This window comes from Ursus maritimus, unplaced genomic scaffold (genome assembly GCF_017311325.1).
Source record: "Ursus maritimus isolate PB19 unplaced genomic scaffold, ASM1731132v1 scaffold_18, whole genome shotgun sequence".
NCBI lineage: Eukaryota > Metazoa > Chordata > Mammalia > Carnivora > Ursidae > Ursus > Ursus maritimus.
Genome location: NW_024424230.1, coordinates 17674180 through 17683248, shown reverse-complemented (window position 1 = coordinate 17683248; position 9069 = coordinate 17674180). Strand labels below are relative to the sequence as shown.

Here is a 9069-nt window from a genome sequence, read left to right as displayed (position 1 = left end):
TGGGTTGCCTCTGAGAATACAGCAGCCTGACCGAAAATGGATTTTTATTTCCAATGGGCGTTAAAACAGGCAACATATAACTATTCTGAAACAAACTGAAGGTCAAGCAATACAAAGTGTTAGGCAATGAGCCTTCCTTTCACCCTCCGAGACAGCCTCTCTTACCTGGTTCTTGGGCTCCTTCAAAAGAGAGTTCTGTACATTTATAAAGTTCATAATGCCTTTAGCTTCTGGGCCTCGCAGGGCTAGGTTAGGTGGCCCATCCCCAAGACCTGGCCCCAGGGATGGGTCAGGAAAGTGGGCAATGCAGAGTTAAATCAGGGAGAACTGCTCCAGGGTCAACTCAGGAGCACTGCCCAGTTGACCACCTGCAGTGTGCTGGAACAAGGACAGGGAAGGAGAAGCCAGGCCCTCCACACTCACAGCTCACCTCCCAACTGTGCTAGGCGCTGCCCATGTTTTAGAGAGAAACAATGTATGTGGTGGGCATAGGAAGTGGATAGGGGAGAGATTCTGGAAAATTCTAGGGAGGTTTTAAGCGTTCACAAGGCAGGCTGGCCCCGCAGCTGTTAGGGCTTCTTGGCTGGGGTGCTGGCTTGCTGGGGCACGTGCTACCTTGCGGGGCCCAGGGCGGTGCCTCAGTGGTGAGGAGAGAAGCTTTTAAATGTCTGTCTTCCTAAAACCACTCTCTCTGCCTCTAGGAGAAGCATGCAGCTGGTATATAACCTCCACGACAGCAAGTACAGTTGTTTTCACCCTATCCTGTAATATATTTATAAAGTAATGAACGGTCCGTTGAACCAAGTTTGGGCGTCTGTCTTGCCAGGGGCACCTCCTTGCGCGAACCCTCACCCGGGGAGCCCGCGGACGTGGGCTGCAGCCTTCCAGCCTCAATTCCCCTCCCTCTGCTACCCTTCTTCCCTCCTCCCTCTTTGCCCCTCCCCCCGCTTATTCGGGAGATTAGAGTTCATTAATTAAATCCTGTGCTTAGATCGAACTGTAACATTATTCCAATCACATTTATCTTACAGGCGGCGGAGGAGATGGCAGCCTCGCTGGAAACGCGCGGGGGAGCCTGAGCAGGCGGCAGGGGACGCACAGCGCGGCGCGCTCCTTCGCCACGCCGCCGCGCGGACCCTCCATCTTCCTGCCCAGCCTCCTGGCCCCGCTCGGCCCTGCCTTAGGGGTCGGCTTCTCTCTAGGGCTCCTGCCCTCCCCCCCCCACCCCCGGGCCTCCGCGGCTCCCCTGCCCGGTCCCCCTCCCCCGCCACACACGCTGACACGCGCGCGCGAACACACACACACTCACACACACTGACACGCCAGCGAGCTGCTGGCCGCTCAATGGACCGATTTCCCTGCTTCCCCTGATCCCAGCCCAGCCCGGGATGAGAAATTGCAAAATGGCCCGGGTGGCCAGTGTGCTGGGACTGGTCATGCTCAGCGTCGCCCTGCTGATTTTATCGCTCATCAGCTACGTGTCCCTGAAAAAGGAGAACATCTTCACCACTCCCAAATACGCCAACCCAGGGGCGCCCCGAATGTACATGTTCCACGCGGGATTCCGGTGAGTGCGGGCCTCTATTTGAGCGCCCTCGGGTATCTGGTTTATTTGGGGCGGGGGGAGATCACAGGGGGGGTGTTTTGGCTTCTCCGAGACACTTTGGGCAAGATAACTGCGTGGTCCTTCCACTCTTCTCTCTGATTCTCCCTTCCCCCTCTCCTTTATTTTTTTTTTAACCCAAAGCCCCTAAAAGCCGTTGTTCTAATCGATGTGATTGCATTTCTCGTATTCTTCCTCGGCATCCCTTCCCCCATTTCAAAAACGGGGGGAGGGTTTAAGGAGAATGATGATGGAGGGAGAGGCGGTGTGTGTGTGTGTGTGTGTGTGTGTGTGTGTGTGTGTGTGAGGGGGCGCTGAACCGGGAGATGGACGTGCGTGAGGTGAGTGCCTTCCCGGTGCAGCGTCCGCAGGCTCCACGGCCGGACTCCGGGCGGTCCAGGGCCGATTTAATGGCGCAGGCGCTGGACTCCCCTTGCCCTGTCCTCACTCCTCTTACCAAGCCCAACTGCATCAAATGATGCTCGGGTCTATTCTCCTGTAGCCCCTGGGGTATTTTACCCCGAACCTTTCCCCTGCTGCCACCACTGCCCACCCCCCTTTCCGGGATTTCTGCAATTCCTCCGCCCTCTGCGGGAAGCAAGCCTCCTAAGGGCCGCCTTCCCTCGCCCCTGGTCCAATTCATCTCCTGGCGAGGGGCTGGACTGGGAAAGCGCCAGGCGCAGCTTGGCGCAACTCATTGAGAACCCCTGCCTCTACCTGTGACCCTTAAGAGTTCTCCCAGGAGGATCTCCTGAGGGGCAGGTGTCAAACACAATCTGCAACCTGTGGTCCAAGCGGGCCAGAAGTGCGGAACCTAGAGAAGCCCCACCTGGGCAGAAGAGTGGAGCTGGCCTGCGGCCTCCGGCGGTCCCCAGTCAGGAGACAGGGAGTGAAGTCAGACTGGGCTCGGGAAGTAAGAGGTTAAGGCAGGAGCCACCCCCAGTCTTCCCCTTGGGTCTCTGGTTTCCTCTGCCCTTTCTCCAAAAATCAATTCACCCGGACAGCCGGGGCGTCGCGGGTCGGACTGGCGGAGGCGCGGCCGCTGTCCGCGGTGCTGACTCCCTGGTCCTCACGGCGCACCAGGCTGCAGCAGTGCGCCGGGCTCCCGCCCCTGCTCTCCGCCAGACGGCCATTTTATGGTCTCTCCCGCACCCGGAGGAATGGACAATGGAGGCGGATTTCCCTAGTTTTCTTTTACCCCTGGGTGTGTGTGGGAGCGGAGAGTGGACCAAATGAGAGAGGCTCGGGAGGGATAGAGCCAGTGCATGTGCCAATTGCCCCTCCCCCCGCCGCCGCCGTCCCCAGCAGCCTGGGCTTTAATGGCTACCTTGGCTTCCCCCAGCTGAGGCCAGCACGTTTGTCTGTGTACTCATGCTCCTCTCCAGGTCACAATTTGCGCTGAAGTTTCTAGATCCGTCATTTGTGCCCATTACGAATTCTCTGACCCACGAACTCCAAGAGAAACCTTCTAAGTGGACATTTAATCGGACAGCGTTTTTACATCAAAGGTAGGATAGGGGGAAAAGATCCGAAAGGTGTTTTTGAATTCTGGAGTTCAAAAAACAAAACAAATGATCCAAAACAACAAAAATCTATCCTATCCCCCACCCCGAGGTGTTATTTGTATTTTCTTCTCGGCCTGACTGCACAAAGCCTGATTGGTAACCCTTTTTTATGTATATAGGGCCCTCTCAAAAAAAGAAAACATCAAGAAAACCAATTGAATGGAAGAGAAAAAGATATTTCCAATATCCGCTCTAACTTGGGCTTAATTGAGCACAATGACTTATAGTGAACATGCATGGGTAACACTGCCAAAACCATCTACTAAAATAAATAAATAAATAATAAATAAAAAACTTAATTGCATCAAGACCACCTAACGCATTTCATTCTCCCTCTGAGAAAAAAAAAATTTTTTAATGAAATAGAATTGTCTCACCCTGAAATACACAACAAATACTATAATCTGCCCCTATCAATTACTAGTGAAAATCTTGGCCCAAATATATGCAGGTATTTAAGTAAGATTTTTCATTAAACCTTTACAGCCTTTAACATATTGTAAAAGCTACCAACATCATTTTTATAGGTTGTCTTGTAACAGCCTTGTTTATACAGGAGGGAGTTTATGTGTGTGTACGTATGGGGTTTGTCTGTGTGTGAAGTGGGGAAGAAGGATGAGATTTATTCAAATTTATTATGTTGAGTGATTCTGGTCTACTCTTAGCAACCCCAGATAAGTCATTACTCCTTCCTTTTTGGTGGGATTATTATGCTGCTAAATGGAATGTGAGCCATCTAGTGTATTCATTAGGGGTGTGAATACTTATTTTACACATACTCATTTTACCACTCATTTAAGGGGTTGTGTTTGGTCATAGCATTTCTAGTTACTGCAATTTTTTTTTATTTTAAGCTAATGACAAAATTAAAACAAAGTCACTAGATATCTATGGTGTCATGAAAATGTGGTTTACTTGAAAAGCTGATATAGTCATGTTATTAGTATTAAAATTTTTAAAACTGTTTACTTAGAAATTACTCCATGGCAATCATTGATTAATTTGAAAACCACAGAAGTGCCCTTCTTTTAAACTATTGGGTTTTTAGTCCAATATTAATTTTATAGACAACCCAGAAAACTTTAATGGTAGTATACATTATACCTTCCCCAAAACATATTCCTAACAACAAAAATTTTCTTCCCACACTAGGCCATGTGACCCAAATGACTAGTCAGAACAATATTTCCTTCTCAAAACTTCCCTCCTTTCAATCCCCTTATTATGTAGTCTTTAATTAATTTTCCCAGTATCATTTTAAATTTACTTTACCTTTATAACAGGTAAAGAATAGTTTGTAAAGAACAGTATTGTAACTTTGGAAGTTTTAAATTAAAGCTCCAGTTGATGTTGTTTTATACTTCGACAAATGAAGTAATTTTTTAAAATTCCAGGTAAAGTGATGATATACACAACATTTAGTTTCAATCCTGCTATTTCTTAGGCAAAAGACACTGGAAATTCACAATGTGATTTCTCAGAATTAGAGAATCTAGTAAAGTCACATGTTACCGGTCTGTCTTAAATATTTTAAATAGCTGAAACTTTAAGAGGAAACGCTTAATTTTACTTAAAGCTCAACATGCAAGCAACCTGAAATTAGTGCTAAGTATCACCCTTGCCTTGTTTATCCTCTGAATTCTTAGAATATACGCACATTTTCACGGTTTACCATAGCCTCTTTTTCTAAGGATTAAGTTACTCCAACTAAATTGTGTTTCTATATAATCAAGGAGAAAAAATTCCTGTTTCATTATTCAGAGGACCTTAATGAGATTATCATCTCATTTCTATTAAATATTCAACTACACTCACTGATACTACCATTTCCATATTTTAATAATAGATAGTAGTATACTGACTCATATCTACTTGGCTCTTATTTGGACACCAGCGATATTTGATATTCCTTGAACGCTGAAGTCCAATAGCAAACAAGTAGTCCCTAGTTACAAACTCTAAGTCACCAATGTTTGTGCATTAATGTCAGCTTTTTGGAGCCTGTGTAAATTGTCTCCCTGTATTTTCTGACATAGTTTGGTCTATGCCTCCCCCTTGATCAAATACACTTTTCATGTAGAACAACTGTGAGTTACAACATTTATACGCCTTGAAGGATTACACCCAGAACTTGACTGAGAAATCAGCACGTCTGTAGATTCTGAAGGAGTCCTTCCCCAAAAAACCACAATTATTATGAATGTATAATCTTTCTTGGATACAGTGTATCTACGATTCTTGTCTGAATAAAATGGCGGCATAAGACATAAGATGGAAAATCAATTCTTTTGGATGGGATGCATTTAATGAATTTCTTTTCATTTTAGGCAAGAAATTCTTCAGCATGTCGATGTAATAAAAAATTTTTCTTTGACCAAGAATAGTGTTCGGATCGGACAACTGATGCACTATGATTATTCCAGCCATAAATATGTTTTCTCTATTAGCAATAACTTCCGGTCACTGCTTCCAGATGTATCACCCATTGTGAATAAGCATTTTAATATGTGTGCTGTGGTTGGAAATAGTGGGATCCTGACAGGGAGCCGGTGTGGACAAGAAATAGATAAGTCAGATTTTGTTTTCCGTTGCAATTTCGCCCCTACGGAGGCTTTCCAAAGAGATGTTGGAAGGAAAACCAACCTTACCACCTTCAACCCCAGCATTCTGGAAAAATATTACAACAATCTTTTGACCATTCAGGACCGTAACAACTTTTTCCTCAGTTTAAAAAAGCTCGATGGGGCCATTCTTTGGATCCCTGCATTTTTCTTCCACACTTCAGCAACTGTTACCAGGACATTAGTTGACTTTTTTGTTGAACACAGAGGTCAGTTAAAGGTCCAATTGGCTTGGCCTGGAAATATAATGCAACATGTCAACAGGTGTGTATATTTTATTGCCTTTAAGTCTTACCCCACCAGATGGCAAATCAATATTGTAATCTCTTGGGGGTGGGAGGTATCCGATTAGTTACTTCTTGTGGTTAGCTTAACACTTTAGGGCAAACTCTTATGTTTTTGTAATGAAAGAATGAATCATTCTAGGTAAGAAGTTCAGTCATCTACCCCAGCTGGTAACAAAGTGCCAAATGGGGGGACTGGTATTTCATCAGCCTCCCTTCTCTATGCCGTCTCCTCCCTTGGTGGTAAGCCTAACAGGCAGTCATGGAAATCACCAAAAATCAAGAATTTTCTTTAAATGGATAGCTAGGTCCCCATAATGCCAATGGGGAAATTAGACAAACCAAGTAAAAAAGATGCAATTGACTTAAAATGTCCCTTTTTATTTGATACTTGGGAGTTTTGTCAATGTCCAAGATTAGAAAACCACCTAGGTAAATCATGAATTGTATAATTGGCCTTTATCATTTGGGATTTCAGTGACAAAACATGTGAAGGGTATTTTATGACCTTGTTGTTATCCCTTATAATTTGATAGAGAGCTTGACCAGAAATGCAATATTTTTGTCTATTCTGATGAGTCTTAACTCTGGCTATACATTAGAATCACCTGGAGAACTTTAAAAAATACTGTTGCTTGGGCTCTACTTCAAGGGATTTTAATGTAATTTATCTGGAGGTGGGAGGGGAAGGGCCCAGATACCTGTTTTTCTTAATAACTCCCCAGATGATTCTAATATGTAGTCAGAATTGGTAGCCACTAGTCCAGGGCATTTTATAAAGCAAAATTAATTGTAAGATTCATTTTTCTTTAAATCATCTGGGGAAACTGCCTCAACTCTAATTTCTCCTATGCAAGTAGCCTCCATGTCCTAACATACTGTCCAGATCATCCTACAAGTTAAAGTGGGTTCTGGGAGGACTGGTAACCGGGGAGTTCAAAGATTTTTATCCCCATCTTGTAGTCCTCTAAAGTTTCCCGAACTAAAGATCTGTTTAGTTGACCTCTCATAGAAGGAGGAATCATCATCTAATAAAGTGGTATGTCTCTAACAGGTAGGGTTAGGACCATAATATATAGCCCAAACTGGAGCTTTGTCTTTGAGAGAAAGAAGGTGCTATTAATAATGACAGCAGGATAACAAACAAAATTTGGGACTATCCTAGTTTCCTGGGATGTACAGTCATCTTTTTGAGGTGACGTAGCCCATTTCTTGAGTTTAAAGATGAGTCAACTGGGGTACAAACAAAAGGAGTTATTTACCCAATGTCACTGCCCAAAATGGGCAAAAACAGAATTAGAAGCCAGGTTTCCCACTAACCTGTCCTCTTGTGGTCTTTTGACCTCCTCATTTTTCTCCCCTCTTGCTTTATTTAAGTTCAGCCATACCAAAAGAATTGTCAGAAGTCATTCTAACTCCTTAGGTAAGAAAACCAAGACTAAACTTTTAAATTTCAACTGGAATGGGGAAAGATCTATGTGTGAAGCTTTCAAGTAGTAAAGAAGGAACTATGCATGCTTAGAAACGTTGGGAAATTGACCTGTGTGGCCTAGCCTGCTCCCAGCTTCTCAGAAGGGCTGAGGAGTCGGCCATAATGCTTCACAGCCACTCAGGCTTGAACCAAACACATTGGTTCAATGAAAACTCGGAGGAAATATAGTTCATAGAAACCTGATTTATAAACAGTTTCATTTTGCCTGCATAGCCAATGATACACACACACACACACACACACACACACACACCCTCCCCGCAGTCTCAAATATGTGGTAGTATAGGTAGGAAGGCTTCAAAGGAAAAACAGCCATAATTTAGCATTTTTTTTAATTCAGAAAGTGTTTAAACACTTTTCTTAGACCCTGCCATGCTAAAGGAGAGCTCAGGACCCCCTAGCTAGACAACAACGGAACAGGGAATATGACTTGGTACAAGAAGGTACAGAAAAATAAGTCCCCACACTGTCTCCAGACCAAAGAAGAAGGATTTAATCTCTAGGTTTGGGTAAGAAAGTGACACAGGAGGTGCCCTTAGATTAAACAACCTCCTCCCCACTTCCAAGGGCCCTTTGTGTATGAGAAGCAGAGTCATTCTCATTGCTGGCCTTCTGTGGGGTTACCAACGAGTCAGAGCCACCACTCCTCAGGACAGCTGTGAGGCAGGGCTGGCATCGGACACGTACGGCCTGTACGGTCACGCAGAGGCTGTGCTCAGAAGGCTCCAGTGCCTGGTTGAATGCTCTGCTATCACCCTCTTGAAACTCTCAGTAATTTTGGAAGGAAGGGCCCACATTTTCATTTTGCCCTGGGTCTCACGAATCCTGTAGCCAGACCTGACCCAAGCTATTCTGTGGTCTGAAAGATAGATTCAAAGCCAGTACTATTCGTGGGGGGGAGAAAAAGACAAGTACTAAATAAGTTACAGATACAAATCCACCTCCCGGCCCAGTCACGTTGATCTTATCGGATTGAAACCAACACTGGCCTCTGAAACCACGTGTACTTATTATCCTGCAGGTACTGGAAAAACAAACATTTGTCACCCAAACGGCTGAGCACAGGTATTCTTATGTACACCCTTGCATCAGCAATATGTGAAGAGATCCACTTGTATGGATTCTGGCCTTTTGGATTTGACCCCAACACAAGGGAAGATCTTCCATACCATTACTATGACAAAAAAGGAACCAAATTTACCACCAAGTGGCAGGAGTCACACCAGCTGCCTGCCGAGTTCCAGCTGCTGTACCGAATGCATGGGGAAGGGCTCACCAAGCTGACTCTGTCACACTGTGCCTAAGACTCTGAACAGAAAGTGCCAAGTGGTCATTTAAAAAGTGCCCCAAATCAAATGGAATAGTCTTCAGAATAGAACCCTAGCGAATTCCTTATAAAGATTGTCTGCCATTTAAAAGGAAAGATGTCGTCTCTCCCTCCTTTGCACTGCTCTTTGAAGGGTCTTGGCAAGACAAACCTAATTGAAGCCACATGATTTAAACT

At 44.9% G+C, this 9069-nt stretch overlaps 1 protein-coding gene across 1 annotated transcript in view; it reads left to right on the top strand.

The window, feature by feature from the left end:
* ST8SIA3 (ST8 alpha-N-acetyl-neuraminide alpha-2,8-sialyltransferase 3) overlaps positions 1–8869 on the top strand; it is a 140452-nt gene extending 131583 nt beyond the window's left edge. Inside the window, 4 exon segments of the mRNA XM_040632355.1 lie at positions 1294–1567; positions 2989–3111; positions 5496–6053; positions 8587–8869. Coding sequence (XP_040488289.1) covers positions 1294–1567; positions 2989–3111; positions 5496–6053; positions 8587–8869 — 1238 coding nt within the window.
* Positions 8870–9069: the final 200 nt, after the last annotated feature.